We start from the raw sequence: 22,547 nt of genomic DNA, 5'->3' as shown, positions 1-22,547 counted from the left end.
CTCATTTAATATTAAGTTAAAATTAAATTTGTACTCCAAATCTTATCTCAAATTATCAACTACTTGCCCCACAATTAGCTTATTTGTAGTTTTACTCAAATAACTTTAGGTAATCAAATATTTACCAAACACTTTCATACGAGTATACGACCAATTAATACAATTAGTCGAATCCACTAATACAATCATTAAGTCAAATCACTAATACGTCTATTTAACTCTCTAATAGATACCAAGACCAATGTTCATAAAATCAGAACCAATAAATTCATCTCCTGCTACAATACAGTAACCATCTTTTGGACCAGGATGCTTTACTCTTCCATAGCATAATCCGCAAGTTCTACCCCAAGGATTTCCTGCATGACATTTTCCAACTTAACCAATATTTGAAATGAAATATCAAATTAAAATTCTAAAATATAATGTCAAAATAATTACCAGAATCAAGCAGCTTCAACTGACAACACCCTTTCACCTGAATAAAACTCTTCTTGTAATCTTCCCAGCGGGAAGATACTTCAATTTCGAACAATGGAATGGACAACTCAGCAAAAAACAACACTTCTTTTTGCTTGAAACTCGACTTGCCCTTGAAATTGATATGGATAATCCTTTTGACATCAGATACGCGAGAAGCCCCACCAATCATTTCCACAAACTTGAACTTGGCATCCTGAAACAATACCCAAAATTGATGCTATTATTTTAGACTTTGAAGGTACATAACACTATAAAATGAGGTAGAAGATATTTAAAGTTGTTAATATTCTACATCACCTCAGTAATTCAGTATGGTTCCTATTATCTCATACTTCATTTCTCCAATGTACCTTTTTTCCCCAGCTGTAAATTTTATTGGTTTAACAGTTATCAATTGAGGATCACGAGTATTTATTGACATCCATAAAACAGACTAAGCTTCAGGATAAATGCTGAAAGGAAAAGGCTTTACAACTAGGTTATTGAGCCGAACTGCTAAAAGTATAGCGTGTAGATTTAAACTTGATTTGTATATCAATGCTTCTCACTAAAAGAGTAGGATAACTAAGTTTATATAAGAGGAACTTTTACTTTCTAATTTAGAAAGAGCAACTGTAAATTATGTGTTATAGGCTCAATGAAATTCATTTAAGCCTGATAAGATTTATGTATTCTGGAGTATTTAATGTCGTAAAACATAAAAACACTATAACGCATAATTTTGATTATAAACATATTATAGCATATTTAGCCCATTTTTACAATATTTAAAGTAATTTCATAAATGTTACTCCGTAACAACTCAAGTAATTATGCTGAATAATTATAATTTTTTTTATTATAAACATTGATAAAATTATTTTAGCTAAATCGTGCATTATGAGTACTAACCAATATAATTATTTTTTAAAAAAAAGTGTTAAAAATTGCAAGATAACAATAGACAAGCGAGCAAACCTGATGAAAGTTGTAGTGATCAATGGCTTTCATAGCACAATCATGGAACATTTGATAATGTGTAGTGAGCTCTGAATACTGGCTAACTGCTTCAAATGCATATGGATGATAGTCCCAAAATTTGTAATCCTTAAAAGGATCTCCAGAAATAATACGAAATCCATCTCTAGGTCCTGGATGAATTACTCCCCCACAGCATATCCTACCAAGTGGGTTTCCTGCATCATATGAGTTTTACCCATCAATGAAGTTATGTAAATTTTACGAAAGACGAACATGAAGATAAAAAGTGAGTTTAGAGCCAAAGACATTTGAGTTGTTGATAATAGAATGGTGTCAAAAGTAACATCAAGTTAATAGCTAAAATTGACAAATCAAAATTTAGAATTCACATAATGGTGCATTTGTTTGAAAGGAATTGACATATCAGAGTTTAGAATTCACATCAATAGTGCATTTGTTTGAAAGGAATTAAGCTTTGGGAGTGTGAGTTTAAATCTCAAACTCAACAATTTCCAACGATTGTTTCATGGGTAATAAACTTCCAATCCCTCGTACCCTAACTCCCCCATTTTATTACCTAAGGGGGTAGGGGAGGTGAGAAAAGACTAAATTGTAGAGAGGAGGAAGGAGAAGTGAATAACAAAAATTTAATGACATATTAGAATCTAGAACAACCAATTATCAATCCCTATCCCATTCTCAAAATCCACAAACTCACATTTCCACGTACCAAACACCCCAAAGCTCAACAATATTTCTCAAACAACTGAACATGTCAAGAAACATACCCAAATCAATTTTTTCCAACACACAACACCCTTCCACTTCGAGCGTATCACAATCGTTTTCTTTTGCATTAGAGTATTTTAATTCAGCAAAAAGTAGTTTCTCCGAAGCATCATCTGAACTGCCATGGAAATTGATATGCACGTAGTCACCATTCTCAGCGGCAACACATACTCCCACAAACTTTAGATTTTTGTGCTGAAAAATAAAAACAGCTTCAATAAATGAGTTACATACAAGTTGAAAAAAAAAAGATAACAAATTAATGATTGACTGAAAAAATTTTGTATTAGTTTTTTGTTACACTTTCTTTTTGTGTTGTCATCATATGTGGCTTAATTGATTTGGTTTGTGTAAACAACAAAAAAAAAAGGGAACATATACCTCCTTAGAATTGTAGTATTCTAAAGCTTTGACCGCCAATGGAATATACTTCTTTGAATGCTTAGAAGTTCTCTCCCTGGGACTTAAATGAGTCAAAGCAGAAAGCGGCGTACGCTTTAGGCTGTGACACAAAATACACAAACCAAATACACATGTTAACGACAACACATAAAGAAAATGCAACAAAAAAACTAGTACACAATTAGTAGTGTTGATCTACAAAGAAATGAGACACTAAGAATCAACAAAAGACAAAGCACAAACCATATACAACTGAACAAAAAAAAGCATAAAATAGTTGAGATCATGCAAACAATTACGAGAGAATTAGAGACTAGAAGCACCCGTGAGACTATAGAGACACGTAATCCATATTACATATTTTAAAAGGCGCATCAAGAGCCCTGCTAACATCAGGAATGTATGCCCTAAGAGGGGAGAGATGCAAAATGAACTAAGGACTTTGGCAGTAAAAGGTGGCACCCTTATCAGTTATCACCCCGCCCAAGATCTCAAGTAAAAGGTGGCAAAATGAACTAAGGACTTGGGTATGTAGCTTTTGTGCTGAAGTAACTAAGGGAGGGCCATATTGCTTGAAGCAACACTTGATTGGAGGATTTAGAAACACAGCCAAATGCCCTACCCTAATTCTCCCGAGCATGCATGGGAGGAAGTAAAGTCGTTTATGCTTAAAAAAAGCACAAACAATATCAATTAGTCAAATGATGCCAAACATACCACAATATGATTTTGTTGATGATGGTGGTGATGAGGAAGAGGTGGATTGTGAGATATTGAACATAAATGAAGGTAGCTTAGGTAAAAGAGGCCAAAAGACAGCATCTTTTTGTATTGGATATCTTCTTTCCTTATTTTTAATAATAATTAATAGCTTTTGCTTTGTTTTGCAACTTTCTAGGAAAATCAAGAAAATTACTTAGGCCAAAAGAATATAAACAAGTTCAAATAAAATTATAAAATAAAGTTTAGAATGCATTATGCCTAGAGTAAAACAAGTTCAAATATAATAATAATATTGAAGTATAGAATATAAATTTAAGATAGCAACAAACCTTCCATAATGCAGCTCCAGCATTGAGTCAATCAGATCTATTTGATCATGCCCATGAAAAGTAACTGAAGAAGACTCTATCTGCAAATTAGAGGAGTATGATCACAGCAAAATAACAGAATACAGAGAACTACAGAAACTAAAAGCAGCCACATGCTCAAAATACAAAAGCATATTATACATAACTTTAACTCCCAAGTAAGAAGGGATCACAAGGGATGACATATCGGGAAAATTCACAATATTATAAGTTCATTCAATTAATCCAGCATCATAGATAGCAGAACACCCTGCTGACAGCCTGACAGACGATCTGCTGCCTAGGCATTATCGGTCTAAATGCGGCATAGCTAACAAGAATAAGTTAAAAGTGAGACCAGCTAACCACATTATTTGTGAACAAGCACATAAAAATATGTGAAAGAAAAGACTCCATTACCAATCAAATATTCAACAAAAGAAACTCAAAAGGAATATGGACATGATTGCAAGTACCATAATATATATAGACATGATTGCAAATACCATAATATTTGCAAAGACTAATATGCAAGAAAAAATCGATCAATCACATATTCTCTACACCACAAACTTCGGTGGCTAACATATCATTCAAACCTCGCCATTCAATGTCAGATTAACAAACAGGAAATTCTTTTTTTTTTATTTTAACATCAAAATACCATGAATTATTTATCCCGATACAAACAATCCATAACATTACGATTACTTCCAAATAAATTTGTTTAAAAAAAAAATAAACCCCTTAATATAAAAAATCCAGCCCTCTTATTCAGTTCAAGCAAACCCCAAAATAGACCTCAATTAACTAACATTAGTAAACTCAAAAAAATCCTTCTAAAGCTCCCTTCTTATGATCAACAGCAAAAACAGAATTTCATATACTAATAAACAAAGGAATAAGAAATTCGGCACGAAACAGATCGAAAATCAACTTACCCCAACATCTCTTGACATAGGATGCGAGCAAAGAATACAGGTACAATTCCGATCAGAAATCACCATATCCCCAGCTGCTTCAGTAACCTTATCAACACTTTGAGCTGCCGCCTTCGATGAGGCAGGCGCTTTACCTCCTCTTTTCGCCGCCACAGCTGCCTTCTTCTGAGCAGCCTTCTTCTGAGCAGCCTTCTTCTTGCTAGCGTCTGACACCATTCAAACTACAAAACCACACACAATCAATCAAAACTACAAAATCAAACATCAGGCCCGTCCCTGAGGCAGGGCAGGAGGGGCGGCCGCCCTAGGCCCAGGGAAAAGAGATTTAATTTCATATTGAATTTTCTCGAAAAAATACATAATTTTAGGGATATTTGATTCAATAATCAAATTACGCTCAAAATTTTCTTTTCTTTTGGATATGATGTTTCATAATCTAAGAATTTACGAACCCTAAACTTAAAGCACTGATAATTAAATTAGATTAGATCAAATATAAACCCTAGATTGTGAAATTGTTGTGATGATAACAACAACAAACAACTTCCCTTAGAAGCTGCTTCAATGGGGGATACAAGAATTAGATTCAACGGAGAACGCTTCAATGGAGAACGTTGAGTGCGGTTCAATGAAATAACTCAGAGGTAGGAAATAGGAATGGAGGCCTTTAAAAGCCATGACCCGTCATAGTTATAATATGGGTTAGATCCGTTTGATAAATAAATGGGGCGGGTCTTTATATGATCGTCTAATTATGAGACAGGTGGACTTTATAAAGGTTTTAAGTAAACATGTTTTAAATATCAATAATAATAATAATAATAATTAAATATCTCGGTAGGACCTCATTTTGTATTTTTGTGCGACAGGATGGGTGTTCCATTGTTCTCTATCTCGATGTCGTGCTCTGCTTGTTCTCGGGTTTTTATTGGGGATATTTTCGGTGATCACGCGGTGTCGTGTGCTGGTATTGTGGGTATTAAACATCGACATAATGTTGTCCGGGATACCCTTGTTGATATCTGTTACAGATCTGGGATTTTAGCAAGAAAGGAGGTTGACATAGGGTTGTCTGGAGGGAATGACGGGGCCCTCAGACCTGCTGATGTGTTACTTTATTCCTGGGATCGTGGTCGCGATGTTTGTGTGGACTTAACAGGGTCTTCTCCTTTGACACAGACAGGGCTATCTGACTTTGTTCCCGGGCAGGTTGTGGCTAATGCGGCTAATCGAAAGCGGGTGAAGTATGAGGCTAGTTGTCGGCTGATTGGATACGGTTTCATTCCCTTCTCCTTTTCTTCACTTGGGGAATTAGAGAAGGAGGCAGTTGCGTTGATGAAGCGGGTTCAGAGGTTCTTGACAACGCAAGACATTGGGGCTCGTGCTGCAGCTTATATCTTCACTAGGGTAGGCTTTGCTATAGCTAGAGGAGTGGGGGCCTAAATTGTATCTCGGCTTCCCACTAATTTATTGTAGGTTGTATGACTTTGTTTGTTTATTATTATTGTAACAATAATAATAATTAATATATAATAATAATAATAATAATAATAATAATCTAATATATTTATTGTAGGTTGAAGGGCAAGGCAAAAAAGGCCGAAGAAGCTGAGTGCCGAGCTCAGCTTGCTGAGCTGAAGAGCCACAAAGCTGAAGAAGAATCTGAGGCATGCCGAGCTCAAATGGACGAGATGGCTACCAGCTTCCGTAACTTTTGCCAAGAAATAGAATAGTCCATATTTCCCTGGATAGACGAGGGTCAGGCCCTAATCTAGGAGTATAGGGCTGCGGATATCCCGAGCTTCAAGGCTCGGATCGAGTAGAAGATGTAAAAAGAAGCTGAGGCTCGGCAGAAGCTGGGCAAGGATTTTAATGAAAAGGCTGTTCTGATCCAGGCTGAAGTCAAGCAGAGGCAGTCTGAGCTGGAGGCTGAGGTTAAGTGACTAAGGGATCAGCTGGAAGCTAAAGAGGCAGAACTTTCCAAGGCCCAAGCCAAGCTAGATGGCGTCAAGATCCAGTTGAAAGTGCAGACTAATGGGGCTACTAGGGCTCAAGCTGATCTTGAGGCTGCCTAGAAGCTGTTGCAAGTCAGAATCTATACCCAAGATCAATATGACGAGGGTTTTGACAATGGCTTTAAGGTAGCTCGGCGCCTAGCTTTTCATGCTGATCCGAGCATCAACTGGGATACAGCTGAAGAGTGGTCGATGAATCCCAGCCACCCAAATCTGCACATAGCCCACGATGCTGAGGTTGCTTTCCTCACTCGTTAGGCCGAAGCCAAGGCTCAGGCTGAGAGGGAAGCTAAAGAAGCTAAAAAGAAAGAACCTCATCCTGCTTCCTCTTCAGCCGGTGCTGGATGTTCCAAGGGCCCAACTGCTCAACCTGATTCTTTTGATGCTGAAGCATAGGGATTCGGGCAGTCGTCTTCAGAGTCATGCGGATCCACTTAGGCTTAACTGCTATTTCTGTCGCATCTGTTTTTGCCTTGATTTTTGCTTCAGCTTGCCTTGTACAAACTCTTATTTATTTTTTTGCTTTGAGTAGTTGTACTAAGTTCGGCACCCGTGTTTTCTACTTGTGGGCGGCTGCCGATTTAGATTGTTTCTCTGTATTTGGTCTGAAACTTTTAACTTGAACGTGTCTCGAGCACATTTGAATTATTACTGCTTTGCTTTCATTTCCTATGTCTTGCTCTTTTTCTTACTTTGTCTTCTTGCTTTTTTGCAAAAATTTCCTAAGTACTGAGCTTGGGCTTGGATTTGTCTAGCTGAGTGCTTCTTGCCCCCCTTAGAAATCTAAAGTTGAGATCTTCAGGTTTTTTAGGTGCTTGCTTCAACTTTTTTGCTTCAAGTTTATGCTCTTTTTCTTTTCTCTTCTACTTTATTTTATGAAGGATCTGATTTAGTTGTTCTGAAATCTTAGACTCCGAGAACAATATCCTCCTGATCCTTATAATTCATTCGAGGTGATGACTATCTAAAACACAATGCCAAGGAACTGATTCATCCGAAGAACATTGCCGCTGGTGGGCGATACTTCGGGGGTGCAATCATTGTTCCTATTTTTTAGGCAATGTTTCAGATTCGTCCACGGCCTCTTTGCCCGAAGGAACTGATTCATCCGAAGTACAGTGCCGCTTGGGGGCAATACTTCGGGGGTGAAATCATTTATCCTCATCTCGACAGGTTTGACGGCTTGCCGAAGTACAATGCTGCTGGTGAGCAATACTTCGTACAACACCGAAGGGAAACCTTGAATTTTTTTCAAAAAACATCGAAGACAGAAAAATAGAAACTTGCTAAATTTAAAGAAATGGTGGCTCAAAGGCCTTTCATTAATCAGAGAGATGCACTTACATAGATTGTTCTCCCCCGAAGGATCTATACATGGTATTTTTTCAGTACATCAGCATTCTAGTGATTTTTCAACTCTGTTCCATCCAACTGCCGAAGTCGTTATGCTCCAGGCTGAAGCTCATCATAAATTTCATAGGGTCGCTCCCAAGTGGTTGAGAGTTTCCCATCATGAATGCGGCCTTTTTGCACAGTTGCAGCATTCCAAAGGACAAGATCCCTAATTTTGAGAAGTCTTGCGTAGACTCTTCGGTTGTAAAATTTGCTGATTCTTTGCTTATATGCAGCCATTCTGTCTCGGGCCGAATCTCTGACCTCGTCTAGAAAGTACAGGGATTCTTTCATGAGCTGCTTGTTTTCTTCGGCCGAGAAGAGATTTACCCGCAAACTTTTTGTGTCGATTTCCACTGGAAGAACGGCTTCGAATCCATACACCAACTCAAAAGGTGAATGTCCCGTTGCCTCATTTTCAGTCGTCCGAAGTGACCAGAGGGTTCCTAGAATTTCCTCTATCCACTTAGACTTTTGATCTTCAACTCTCTTCTTGAGAGCGTTGAGAATCTGCTTGTTTGCGGCTTCGGCTTGACCATTACTCTACGGATGACACACTATAGAATATGCCAACTTGATGCCGAACTGATCAGTATACCGCCTTAGTGGAAAATTATCAGACTGTCTCCCATGATCGAAGACAAAGACCATCGGAATTCCGAAGCGAGTGATAATATTCTGCCAGATGAATTTCCTGACAGTTTGCTCTGTGATATTCGAGGCTGCTTCGGCCTCGATCCATTTGCTGAAATAGTCAATGCCGACTATCAGCCATCTTTTCTGATACGGAACATCGAGAAATGGCCCCAAAATATCCAGCCTCCATTGAGCAAATGGAAGCGGGTTCAAGATCGACTAAAGATCTCGGGCTGGCTGATGGATGACTGGTGCGAATTTTTGACATTTTTCGCATTTTCTTACCAGCTCCTTAGCATCTAGAATCATGGTTGGCCAATAATATCCAGCCCTTAATGCCTTGTGGGCTAAAGTCCTACCCCCGATGTGATTTCCACATATGCCGAGGTGGATCTCCCGAAAGATGTAGTCAGCATTTGTTGGTCCCACGCATTTCAGTAATGGGGCTGAGAAGGATTTTTTTCAGCATCTCTCCTCTGAAGATGATGAACCTTGAGCTGATTCTCTTCAGTTTGGAGGCTAAGTTCCGGTCTTCGAGAATTTCTCCTCGAAGCTTGTATGCTAGGATGGGGTCCATCCAACTCGGCTCTTGTGTGACGGAGCAAATCTCAGGCGGTCCACACTTCTTTCTCAACACACCTCCACATATAAAGATCGGTTCAGCTCAGTTAAAGTTGAACTTGTAAGTTTGGAGAGTGCATCGGCCTGTGCGTTCTGACCCCTTGGGATCATCTCGATTTCAAGAGTTCTCAGCTTTGCAATAACTGTTTTGATCTTTGCAAGATAAGCTATCTTTGAGGGCTCTTTGGCCTCATATTCACCTCGGATCTGATTTGAAACGAGCTAAGAGTCTGTCTTTAAACAGACATGCTCGGCTTCCAATGCTATGCACAGCTCTAAGCTAGTAGTTGCTGCTTCATACTCGGCTTCATTATTTGAAGCTTTAAATGAGAATTTCAGTGCATATTCAAAGGACTTGCCTTCGGGCGAGGTTATGACTATCCCGGCCCCCGAACCATTTACGGTGGAGGATCCATCCGTGAAAATAGTCCACACTTTCTTTTTCTCGTCTAGTGTCTCTTAATAAGAACACTCGGCAAGGTAGTCAGCCAAGGCCTGAGCCTTGATGGCTGCTCTCGGCTGGTAGATGATGCTGAACTCATCAATTGCTGCTTCATACTCGGCTTCATTATTTGAAGCTTTAAATGAGAGTTTCAATGCATATTCAAAGGACTTGCCTTCGAGTGAGGTTATGACTACCCCTGCCCCTAAACCATTTACAGTGGAGGATTCATACCTGAAAATAGTCCACACATTCTTTTTCTCGTCTAGTGTTTCTTGATAAGAACACTTGGCCAGGAAGTCCGCCAAGGCCTGAGCCTTGATGGTTGCTCTCGGCTGGTAGCTGATGCTGAACTCAGTGAGCTCAAAGGCCCACTTCGCAAGCCTACCAGATTTCTCGACTTTGCCGAGGACTTTTTCCAACAGCTGATCCGTTAGGACCAGTATTTGATGGCAATCAAATAGGGCCTTGGCTTCCAAGCGGCTACCACTACTGCATAGGAACCTTTTTCGAGTAGGTGGTAGCGAGTCTCGGCATCTGTTAGAGTGTGACTGACGAAGTATATCGGCTGCTGAACTTTTTCTTCTTCCCTCAACAAAACCGCGCTTATAGTGGCCGGGCTAACTGCCACATATAAGTATAAAGTTTCTCCTTCGGCTGGGCGTGCCAGCGTCAGGAGTTGAGCCAGATGTTCACGGAGTTGCTTAAAGGCTTCTTTTTGCTCGTCTTCCCAAATGAGCTCTTTAGTTTTTGGAAGTTTCAGCGCCTTGAAGAAGGGTAACCCTTTGTCCGAGGCTCTAGAGATGAACCTGGACAGGGCAGCCATTCTTCCGGTGAGACGCTGAACGTCCCTCTTTGTTCTTGGTTCGGGAAGATCAAGTGCTGCCTGCACGTTGGCGGGATTGGCATCAATCCCCCTTTTGTTGACCATGAAGCCGAGGAACTTGCCTGACATCACGCCGAAGACACAGTTCTTCGGATTCAGCTTCATTTGATGCTTTCTAAGGGTGGTGAAGGTTTTAGCCAGGTCCGTGACATGGTCTTTGTCCTTTTTGCTTTTGACGATAGAATCGTCAACATAGACTTCCATGTTACCGTCTTTTTGCTCGGCGAATACCTGATCAACTAGCCTTTGATATGTGCCCCCAAATTTTTCAATCCGAAGGGCATCATTTTATAATTATACACCTCGACGCTTGTAACGAAGGTCGTTTTTGCTCGATCGTTGGGATGCATGAAGATCTGATGATATCCTGAGAATACGTCCATGAAAAGCAAGGCGTGCCCACTTGTCGAGTCGACTAACAGATTGATCCTCAGCAAGGGATAAAAGTCCTTTGGACAGGCCCTATTTAGGTCCGTGAAGTCAACGCACATACTACAGGTGTCATTTGCCTTTTAAACCATCACCACATTGGCCAACCATTCCGGATATTGACAAGGTTCAATGAAACCTGCATCCAGGAGTTTTTTTTACGTTGGCTGCAATGTCTTGGTTCTTATTTTCGGAGTAATTCTGCTTCTTTTGCATAACTGGTCCACATGTGGGCCAACATTAAGCTTGTGAGAGATGAGGTTCGGGTCAATCTCGGGCATGTCTGCTGCCGAGAAAGTGAACACATCTTTGTTGTCCCGAAGGAGTTGGATAAGTTCAACGCGGACGCTCGGATCAAGTCCGAGCCCGATATTGACACATTTTTCAGTATCCCCTTCGGTCAAATCTATTGATTCAGTCTGATGGTCCAGTTCCATAGCTTTGGCACTAGACTCTTCACAATCTGGCCTGTTGTCCATATCAGCAGGCTTCCCAGACTTCGGCTGGCGGAGTATTTCAGCTTAGATGAGGAACCAACTTTTTCTTTCCCCAAAGATTTTTCTTGTGTTGGGGTGCCTTGGGCCGAAGCACTTAACCCTTTAGGATTCTTTGTGCATCGATCCTTTTCTCTTTCTTCCTCATCATCCTTGTCGTCGCAGCGACTTTTGGATGGCTTGAGGTAGTTACATCTTCGGGCCTCCTTTTGGCTAACCTGAATTCCTTCAGAGTGTCCCTTATCCGAGACATATATCATCATCTGATGGTAAGTCGAGACGAATCCTTGGATCTCGTGAATTATGGGTCTCCCCATAATCACGTTGTACATAGACGGAACATCCACGACTAAAAACTCGGCCATAATATTCTGGGCTGCTTACCTTTGCCGATGGTGACATGAAGAGAAACTTTCCCATCAGGGTATGTTGAAGAACCATTGAACCCAGATACCGGGTAGGGTACTAGAGTCAGGTGCTTGGTTTCCAACTTCAGCTGGTCGAATGCCTCCCGAGAGAAGATATACGCATCACTTCCACCGTCGACGAAAGTTCGCCAGACGTTGTGGTTCGCGATGCCCGTAACAATTACCAGCGGGTCATCATGGGGGTATGCCACCCCCTGGCAGTCTTCGGCTGTGAACGTGATGTTCGGCACCGTAGACTGGGGTGCTCGGATGTCAGCATAATTTACTTGATGGGTCAAGCCCCTCAGGTGGCGTTTTAATGCATTAGGAGAGTATATTCCTCCAGAAATTACAAGGATATCAGGATTGTCTTTGCCTTGCGGCTTGTCCTTTTTCTGGGGGAAATCCAATTCTTGCCGAGAATCTTTCTCGGCTTTTTTCTCTTCGCGGCGATCCGCGAGAAATTTTTTCAAGTAATCTTTGCAGACCATATCCTCAATCTGATCCCTCAGTAGATACAATCCTTAGTGTGATGCCCAGGAGATTCGTGGAATTCACACCATCGGTCCTTGTTTTTCTGCTGATGCCACGATGGGAGTGGCCTTGGCTTCTTGTACCTCCCCTCGTCCTTATTTATGCTGTAGATTTTAGCACGTGAAGGAGCGAGAGGAGTGTACGATTCATATCTCCCCATGAATGGGGTTTTTTCTTTCTTCGACTCAGGAGCCGAGGACGGTTCTGAGGCTTTTGCTTTCCCTTTCCTCGAGTCTTGGCCTTCGGACTGCTGTCATTTTGCCTTCCCAGCCTCGGATTGAGACTGGGATTTGCTTTGGATCATGGTTTTGTTCCATTCTTCGGCCCGGTTGTATTTGTCCGAGGCATTTAGAGCTTCCTCCAAGGTCTGCGATGGATGCATGACCATGAAGTCAAGGGACTTTCCAGCTTGCAGGCCGTTCCGCAGTGCGAAAACGGCTAGCCCTTGGTCCAGACTTGTAATTTTGGACGACTCGTTGCTGAAACGAGTCAGATAGTCTTGGAGGCTCTCATCCTCCCCTTGCTGCAGACCCATCAATTCTGCAGTCGTTTTCTCTCGACGATTTGCCGTAGAAAACTTGCTTTTGAATTTGTTGGAAAGGTCTTTCCAACCAGTTATTAAGCCTTCCTTTACTCCCTTGGTGATCCGCACTGGTGCAACACCCTTGAGAGTGGTTGGGAAGTACTTGCACCAGGTTGCCTCGGACCTAAGGTTAAGGTACATGTGCCTCTCGTAAGAGGCAATGCGGTCCTTCGGTTCCGAAGTACCATCATAAGTTATGTGTGCCGGAATTTTCACCGTTGGCACAGGTTCTTCCAAAATCCAGCTTTGGAAGGGTGAGCTAGTGGGAACCATCACGACCTTTCCCTTACGCCTAGCCGACGGGACCTCGCTCCTCCCTCCCAAAAAGGTTGAAGTGGTTTTCGTCCTCGGCTGGGACGATTCGGGATAAGGCTCGGTTCCTTCGGGGTAGGTGAGGTGACTATGCACACTCACCTCCCTTAAGCCAAGACATTCATGAACGTTAAGGCGAGCAGGCTCTTTCCACGCGGAGGTGGTATTACTGCTTTTGAAGCTCCGGAGTCCCGGGTCCCGGAATTTTCAAAGAACTGAGGGTTCTTCTTCCTTTCCCGTTCATTCCTCCAAGTGTCCTCCTCCCACTTATCCCCGAGCTCCTTAAAGGATGGAGCCCGTCCACTTTCCTCTTGGCCGGTCCTTTTTTTAAGGTTTCTTGGCGGAAGAGGTGAGTGATCACGAGGTGTTGGTAGAAAGTTGCCTCCTTGGGCCTTCATGAAGTCCATGAAGACCGCTACGGCTCTCGCCACTTCCTCCATAGAGAGCCCCGTTTGAGGAGTTATTCTCGGTTGAGACCGAGAATGGAAGCTTCGAGGAGGACTCTTCGCATTGGATTGACTCGGCCGACATGAGCTAGTTGGCTAGTATGATGGGATGGTGACCTCTCCGACGCTACCCTTTCCGGGGAAGAGGGAGCTTTCGAAGAAGACAAAGAAGGTTCCGGTGATGTGGAATAGGTGGATTCCTTCTCACCGTAATTGGACCTTTCCTCGAAGAGGAAGGATCATTCTTCTTAGTACTCTTTTCACTCTTAGTCATTTTTGCTAAGGGTGATTGATTTTTGGCTTGCTTTTTTATGGTTTCCCCATAGATGGCGCCAAATTGTTTCGGTTGAAAACAATAGGACCTTCGGCTGGTCCTTTTCGGTGACTAATCTCGGTCCAAGTGATGACTGGGCTGAGGATTTTCTGCACAGCAAACACACGTAAACTAGCCTCGGGGGTTGTACCGAGGAAGACCCCTTCGATGCTAAAGTCAGTACAATGTTTTGAGAGAAAGCTATGCAAGAGAGTTAATTGCTTGAGGCTTAATGTGGATGAATGTAAAGAAAGATAATTGAAGGCTTTTATACCTTGCTTGATGGATGAATGGGCCTTGAGATCAAGTGGGCTTGCCACGTTGACTGGACCATTGACTGACTTGGCATTTGAACTGGAGAGTTGAACCTTGCTTGGGCTTTTGTAATTAAAACATTTGGACCCAAACAATTATTAAGCCACTTATCACTTGATCAACCTCACATTTCTTTTCTTTGACTTATATACTTGTTAAATCATTTGTACAAATTATGTAACTACATTAAAGTTTTGTATTACGTTATGAACGCACATAAGAGTTTGTTTGGGGTGATTAATAATTAGAACAATATCATTAATAATTAGCCATACAACATTTACAAGTATAATATAGATTTTAAAATTTGTAAGCCACATATTTAGAGAAATAACATAATATATATATATATATATCGTTAAAAAACTTTGTTACACTAGTTTCGGTTTCATTTGCTTAAGAAGAAAGTTTTATGATAATGGAAAATAAAAACAAACTAATCTATTTATTCGTATGCATAGAATTAAATCCTCGAAGGTTGAGGCTCAACAACGAACTGGCTGAGGTGATGAGGGTTTTAATATTTCATTGAAACTTATTAGATTCATGTGATTTGTATCACTAGATATGACATATAAGTGTAATTTTTTAATAAACTAATTATTAACAATTATATATATATATATATTAATTTAATAACTCATTTGTACCCTTGTAAACATTTATGTAATATCCCGTAGTTCATGAATAATCATCCAAAATAAGTGTGTTACTCATATATTCAAGCTCTATTTTTTTTTTTTTTTTGTTTTTTCTTTTGTAATGTAGAGATTTTCGAAGATACCTATTCAGTTCCTTTTATGATGTCAATCATAGTTTGATCGATCGCAAACCCCAGTTTGTTTATGATCACGAACTTACTCATACAACATTAACGGATACTCTCAATCGTACGTGGGTTATTAAAGAAGAATACCGTTGGATTAATTTACATGTGCCTTTGAGTGATTCATATTTAGAGGATGTTGGTAATTTCCTACCTTTATATTTAAAATAATACTCAATAATTACTTTCACGAGTCATCAAGTAATTCTATTTTTTTTTTGTTTGTATATATTTTTTTGGACAGACTGCCGATTTCTTGCAACTACGGATGTAATACGAGGTAAAACTCAAATGGCTGAAAGTTCAAATCCTGGAAACTACATATATGGGGTTGTGGGACATTCTTTGTCTGCCAAACATCTCACTCAAATATCTAGTGATGATCACGATACGGGTAAAGATTTATTTCGACTATTAGAGTGTACTCCGATCACTACTAAATTGGAGTATGCTATAAAACGTCGAACAAATGATCGTTATAATTATTTGGTGAGGGACATGACGGGAACTACTACACATAAAATTTGGTCTTACACCACCATTAAAGGAGATTTTCAGAATGATATTAAAAATGTAGGTGTGAGAGTAAGTTTTGACCTACCAAAATAGAAAATATTTCCAAAAATTGAACAAATTAACCATAGCACAAAAAAAGAATTAAGTAGTCTTATGCGTGTTAGAGGTCCATTTTATGGTGCCATATATGGTTTTCGTAGGCTAACACCTATCTTTGGAGAGAGGGGGTGTATTATACTCGAGGGGAGAGAGACGTGAGGCATCGAAGCATGCACGCTTCTACGGTTGTGGGATGGGGAGAATGTCAGTTAATGCATCAAACACAAATATGTGAGCCTTATTGGATAATTCAAAACAACTAGGCGTAGCCGTTTCTAATATTTTGGTGGCCCGAGGCATAATGATAATACTTTTGTTGAATAAATCATTTGTTTTTATAATTATAAATATTTATGTAATTTGTTAATTCATAAATAATTTTATGTATTTTGTTAATTACTTCGTCCGTTATTGTAACTGCTGAGGTGATGAGGGTTAGTGGTAAGCAATGGTTTAATTTTTCATTGAAACATATTAGATTCATGTGATTTGTATCACTAGATATGACATATAAGTGTAATTTTTTAATAAACTAATTATTAACAATTATATATATATATATATTATATATATATATATATATATATATATATATATATATATATATAATTTAATAACTCATTTGTACCCTTATAATCATTTGTGTAATATCCCGTAGTTCATGAATAAAATAAGTGAGCTACTCATATTATCAAGCTCTATTTTTTAATTTTTTTTTTTTGTGCTCTGCTTTTACTTTTTTTTTTCTTTTGTAATGCAGAGATGTCCGAAGATACCTATTCGGTTCCTTTTTATGATGTCAAGCATAGTTTGATCGATCGCAAACCCCAGTCTGTTTATGATCACGAACTTACTCATACAACATTGACGGATACTCTCAACCGTACGTGGGTTATTAAAGAAGAATACCGTTGGATTAATTTACATGTGCCTTTGAGTGATTCATATTTAGAGGATGTTGGTAATTTCCTACCTTTATATTTAAAATAATACTCAGTAATTACTTTCACGAGTCATCAAGTAATTTTAATTGTTTTGTTGTTTGTATATATTTTTTTGGACAGACTGTCGATTTCTTGCAACTACGGATGGAATACGAGGTAAAAGTTCAAATCCTGGAAACTACATATATGGGGTTGTGGGACATTCTTTGTCTGCCAAACGTCTCGCTCAAATATCTAGTGATGATCACGATACGGGTAAAGATTTATTTCGACTATTAGATTGTACTCCGATCACTACTAAATTGGAGTATGCTATAAAGCGTCGAATAAATGATCGTTATAATTATTTGGCGAGGGACATGTTCACACAAAATTTGGTCTTACACCACCGTTGAAGGAGATTTTCAGAATGATATCAAAAATGTAGGAGTGAGAGTAAGTTTTGACCTATTAAATAGTCTTATGCGTGTCAGAGGTCCATTTTATGGTGCCATATATGGTTTTCGTAGGCTAGCACCTACCTTAGAGAGAGAGGGGATGTATTATACTCGAGAGGAGAGAAACATGTGGCATCAAAGCATGCACGCTTCTATGGTTGTGGGATGGGAGAATGCCAGCTACTGCATCAAACACAAATTTGTGGGCCTTATTGGGTAATTCAAAACAACTGGGCGTAACCGTTTCTACTATTTTGGTGGCACGAGGCAAAATGATAATATTTTTGTTGAATAAATCATTTGTTTTTATTATTATAAATATTTATGTAATTTGTTAATTCATAAATAATTTTATGTAATTTATTAATTACTTCGTCCGTTATTGTAACCGCTGAGGTGATGAGGGTTAGTGGTAAGCAATGGTTTAATTTATCATTGAAACCTATTAGATTCATGTGATTTGTATCACTAGATATGACGTATAAGTGTAATTTTTTAATAAACTAATTATTAACAATTATATATATATATATATATATATATAATTAAATAACTCATTTGTACCCTTATAATCATTTACGTAATATCCCGTAGTTCATGAATAAAATAAGTGAGCTACTCATATTATCAAGCTCTATTTTTTTAATTTTTTTTTTTGTGCTCTGCTTTTACTTTTTTTTTTTTCTTTTGTAATGCAGAGATTTCCGAAGATATCTATTCGGTTCCTTTTTAAGATGTCAAGCATAGTTTGATCGATCGCAAACCCCAGTCTGTTATGATCACGAACTTACTCATACAACATTGACGGATACCCTCAACCGTACGTGGGTTATTAAAGAAGAATACCATTGGATTAATTTACATGTGCCTTTAAGTGATTTATATTTAGAGGATGTTGGTAATTTCCTACCTTTATATTTAAAATAATACTCAGTAATTACTTTCACGAGTCATCAAGTAATTTTAATTGTTTTGTTGTTTGTATATATTTTTTTGGACAGACTGCCGATTTCTTGCAACTACGGATGGAATACGAGGTAAAAGTCAAATAGCTAAAAGTTCAAATCCTGGAAACTACATATATGGGGTTGTGGGACATTCTTTGTCTGCCAAACGTCTCGCTCAAATATCTAGTGATGATCACGATACGGGTAAAGATTTATTTCGACTATTAGATTGTACTCCGATCACTACTAAATTGGAGTATGCTATAAAGCGTCGAATAAATGATCGTTATAATTATTTGGCGAGGGACATGTTCACACAAAATTTGGTCTTACACCACCATTGAAGGAGATTTTCAGAATGATATCAAAAATGTAGGAGTGAGAGTAAGTTTTGACCTATTAAATAGTCTTATGCGTGTCAGAGGTCCATTTTATGGTGCCATATATGGTTTTCGTAGGCTAGCACCTACCTTAGAGAGAGAGGGGATGTATTATACTCGAGAGGAGAGAAACATGTGGCATCAAAGCATGCACGCTTCTATGGTTGTGGGATGGGAGAATGTCAGCTACTGCATCAAACACAAATTTGCGGGCCTTATTGGGTAATTCAAAACAACTGGCCGAACTGGGGATCAAATCGTTCGATACATGGTAGGATGAGTAACGAATGTCTTCGTTATGGCATTTTGCCATATGTTAGATGAGTCGGTGATCAAAACCAGTCCAGGTAGCTTTGCCTATGTAATTATTTAGTTTTGTTTTTCTTATTATAATTCAAAAAATTTGTTAAATGGTGTTTTTCTTGTTATAATTCAAAGATCATCAAACTTCCTACTAAAGTTTTCTAAATGGTGTTTATTGGTTGAGTTGCATACCAGACTTATTCACTTATGAGTTTTTCTGACCACAAGCAAGTGTATATCGTGCCCCCCAATTTTGTGTAGTTGAAACTCAATGAATGTTGCGATAATATTGATGTTTACATGTTCTGAGTGTGAAAAAGCAATTATACTAAACTAAGCATGTCCGTAAAAAAAAATAAGACCAAGCTAATCTGGAGAATTGCATCCCATCAATTCACAGAATTGAGTCAAATACTATAAATTTAGGTAAAAGCAAAACAGAAATTACTACATTGGAAATCAAATTAACACTACCAAATTCCTCAAGCAAATATAAAATATTCTATAATTAACAATACTTTTCTTATGCAAACCTAAGGCATTGTAGATAGGAGAGGTGAGATGGTTTATAAAACCAAAATTTCCGTGGAAAGTTCGAATTTCGCCTACCAAACAAAAAAAGGTATTCAATAAATAAACTTTCTAATTGAAATTCTCATAAGTATATCTTCAGAATTTTTTTCAAACTAATGAAGCCAAAAAAAAAAATAACTTGATTTATGCAACAATTTTCAATTAAACATGATAATGGTACCCAAAAATATTGATACCATAAACTGGTATCTATGTTCCTGTTAAAACCCCCAAAAGATTATCGTTACAGCAGTGGCTAAAATTTACATTAGTAGAAGTAGCATAGCTTTGTTGCTGACAAAAGGCGGTACATATATACTGCTGGTTGTAGTTCTGCTCGCTGTAGTATGTAGAATCAGAAAAAGAGAGCAGCAGCTATTCACATTAGAAGCGAGGTGTAACCCTTCAAGGCTTATCGAGTGGAGCCGAACTTGAGTCTTCCTTGACTGTGTCTTCTACAGTGAAAGGTAGTTGTGATAGCAGTAGGAGCATTAGGTGCAACAACAAGAGCAGTCTGATCCTTGTTTCCTTGAATAGTGAGAGCCTTTTCTGTGCCAAGGCTGGCTTCAGTGAACAAGGCTGTTGGCAGCTTCTTTCGAGGTCTAGTTTCCAGCCCTGCAAATTCAAGTGATTCTGGATCCTCGTAGCACAATGCAGCTACTTCTTTGTTCTTGGAGTGTTTGTTGACAACGCATTTTGAGCATGGAGACCAAGTACTTCTGTTTGAGGATGAGAGTCATGCAGAGGAACTTGAAAGTCTGGTCCTTCTGAATCAGGCTCTAACTGAACAGCCTTCAATTGCCACTGTAACACATTGTTCATAGACAGTGAAATTGATGGGCCAACTTTTGCGAGGAATGGCTTGGTGGTCAGTAGATTTTGTATCTGGCGGAATGCCTCGTGCAGATACACAATGAATTGCTAAATGTGAAGGGAATATATGACAGAACTAAACGAAATGAAATTTAAAATTTTTGGAAGGAGCAAATTATTAATTGTTGACGTGTGTTAAAAAGTAGGGTCAATATTAAAAAATATGAAGTGCGAATTTGTAGAATCGATAATAATATGCAAACATTATCTGCTTAACTTCCAAGGAATTCAATAACCGAGGAAGTACCCTTGAATTCTTTCCAAGCTTTGGCCGCTTCCATTCATCAATTGCTTACCAATGGAAGTAACACATTTACGCCCCCTCAAGCATAGAGCCCATAGCCAACAGTTACTACAAAACTTGGCATCACACACCAAACAGGCCTCTTTTGTTTCCCAATTTCCCTTTCCACATCGACAACAAACCTTTGCATTTTTTTTTTTTCTTTTCGGTAGAAAAATCCAACATACTCGGGATAAACTGGAAAGCATATTAACAGTTCTTTAAATTTGTTTAGCTTAGTCTTTTTTATTAAGAAATTTAATGTACAGAATATTTAATCTAAGCACATTGCATAAATTAATCACCAAAAGATTATAGTATAAATACATGTTTTCATATTTGAAAAGTAAAGTCTGATACCGCACTCCTTTGGTATTGGATGTTATTGGCCTTCCCTTTTTAAACAATTATAACCTTGACAGCATACGGTTTCTTCGTGGCATTCAGTTCATCTAAGTACACGTAGTCTGCCTTCATTTTTTGTAGGTATTATGTTACAAGCTACAAAGCATAGCATTATTATTTAGTAAACTATAAGATCAGACCTTTCACATATATATACCAAATTTAAAAAAGTAGAGTGCAATGAATTCTGACCTTTTTTCACAATAATACAAGTGTTCCTTCGTTAACGATGCATATATATAGAACTAAGAGAGTGCACAAAATTTGACAGATCTACCTGCACCTATGAATTTGGTTGTCCTCAGGCAAATCCATGATTCACACCAGAAAGGGCAATGGATCAAGGTCTAATTAGCAACTGAAATGCTGAATCTTCAATCGCCGATATGAACAGTTTGATATAGGCATTTGACATTGTTCAGGGGATCATTCATTTCCTTGTTAGTTGCATTGATTACCCTCAGTTTCTGTAAAATAGCCTGTAAATAGCCTTATTTTTTTGAAGACTTGGTTAAACATAAGGAACCAGTAAAAGCAAGTATTGCATAGGAACAAGCTCATAGTGTATAAGTTTATTCGACTGCACCCCACAAGAGTCAACAAAAAAGGCAGTAGTATTGTACAGTTTACCACAGGTTTACAAAGCTACAAAATATTTAGAAAGGTATAACCGAAGTCTTCTCTGAGCGCGTGTAGTTGGAGGGCTGCCTGCGTGGTACATGACAATAGAAACGTAAGAACATATTTGTGCTAGTGTTTTAGCTAAGCTACCTTGCCTAACTCTTAAACAGGAAACATTAAACTGAGGTAATGTACCTGCTGTAACTATTATTCATGTACCTGTTTCCTGTACCATAACCTACGGATCATGATACAAAAAGAAAACCAAATACCATCTGATGTGCACGAAAAAGGCTCCGATATAGCTAAAAGAAAACACACTTTCCAACATTAATAATTGTAGAGGAGCTGAAAAGGAAACGAAAATGATGCAAAGGATACATTACCTTTAACACTGCCTGGGGTCTTGACCAATGCCTGCAAGTTTCAGGACTTTATATGAGACTATGTTTTTGACATAGTTGGTAGGTTACTGTACTAGAGGTAAAGTGTAGAAAACTAAAACTTTGCTTAGCCTTTTTTGCGCGCGAACGTGCAACATACAACTGCCCTTGAGAGAAACATGGGCGAGGAAGATGAACTGAAACCTAATCTAGTGTTTGTCCTTGAGATTTGTCAATCGTCATTGCAAAGCTTAGCTTGATAGGAAACTGCCTTCTTTGTAACTGGAAAGGTTAATTAGTCGAGCAGATGGTCGCAAATCAATTCGAGGTATAAAGACATGCTCACCCTTGAAGTGGCCAACGACAATAACATATTCAATGACATTTGAAAAGAACCTCTTACATATAAGACGTGTGCCATTGCAAAGTCCAGACAAAGGCAACAAATTTCGCAGTAGTATAGCTGGGTAATTTTCCTTAAGTACCA

At 38.8% G+C, this 22,547-nt stretch overlaps 3 protein-coding genes across 3 annotated transcripts; all 3 read right to left on the bottom strand.

Moving 5' to 3' along the window:
- Positions 1 to 42: 42 nt before the first annotated feature.
- On the bottom strand, positions 43 to 5,093 carry LOC110691780. Its single transcript, XM_021868728.1, has 7 exons — positions 4,646 to 5,093; positions 3,687 to 3,766; positions 2,614 to 2,734; positions 2,232 to 2,427; positions 1,441 to 1,658; positions 442 to 676; positions 43 to 359 (listed from the first exon to the last, which is right to left on the bottom strand). The coding sequence occupies exons 1-7, from the start codon at positions 4,859 to 4,861 to the stop codon at positions 223 to 225; spliced, it is 1,203 nt and encodes a 400-aa protein (XP_021724420.1). The 5' UTR covers positions 4,862 to 5,093; the 3' UTR covers positions 43 to 222.
- A 3,010-nt stretch (positions 5,094 to 8,103) lies between these two features.
- LOC110691698 lies at positions 8,104 to 8,997 on the bottom strand. Its single transcript, XM_021868634.1, has 2 exons — positions 8,974 to 8,997; positions 8,104 to 8,595 (listed from the first exon to the last, which is right to left on the bottom strand). The coding sequence occupies exons 1-2, from the start codon at positions 8,995 to 8,997 to the stop codon at positions 8,104 to 8,106; spliced, it is 516 nt and encodes a 171-aa protein (XP_021724326.1).
- Positions 8,998 to 12,754: 3,757 nt separating this feature from the next.
- LOC110691697 lies at positions 12,755 to 13,357 on the bottom strand. The gene has a single exon (XM_021868633.1). It carries the CDS (start codon positions 13,355 to 13,357, stop codon positions 12,755 to 12,757), a length of 603 nt encoding a protein of 200 aa, XP_021724325.1.
- Between the last annotated feature and the right edge of the window lie 9,190 nt (positions 13,358 to 22,547).

Source organism: Chenopodium quinoa, unplaced genomic scaffold (genome assembly GCF_001683475.1).
Source record: "Chenopodium quinoa cultivar QQ74 unplaced genomic scaffold, ASM168347v1, whole genome shotgun sequence".
NCBI classification, from domain to species: domain Eukaryota; kingdom Viridiplantae; phylum Streptophyta; class Magnoliopsida; order Caryophyllales; family Amaranthaceae; genus Chenopodium; species Chenopodium quinoa.
Note: the sequence above shows the minus strand (reverse complement) of the source record. Positions and strands in the feature narration are given on the sequence as shown.

Bases quoted from the DNA above. Each gene is read 5' to 3' on its own strand.
- LOC110691780 (XM_021868728.1), bottom strand. From the start codon at position 4,861: ATGGTGTCAGACGCTAGCAAGAAGAAGGCTGCTCAGAAGAAGGCTGCT. The intron at 3,767-4,645 runs GTAAGTTGATTT...TCTAATTTGCAG, and splicing joins CTATGTCAAGAGATGTTGGG to ATAGAGTCTTCTTCAGTTAC. The intron at 1,659-2,231 runs GTATGTTTCTTG...CATATGATGCAG, and splicing joins GTTGGAAAAAATTGATTTGG to GAAACCCACTTGGTAGGATA.
- LOC110691698 (XM_021868634.1), bottom strand. From the start codon at position 8,997: ATGATTCTAGATGCTAAGGAGCTG. The intron at 8,596-8,973 runs GTAAGAAAATGC...TGTCATCCGTAG, and splicing joins TTCTAGATGCTAAGGAGCTG to AGTAATGGTCAAGCCGAAGC.
- LOC110691697 (XM_021868633.1), bottom strand. From the start codon at position 13,357: ATGGTTCCCACTAGCTCACCCTTCCAAAGCTGGATTTTGGAAGAACCT.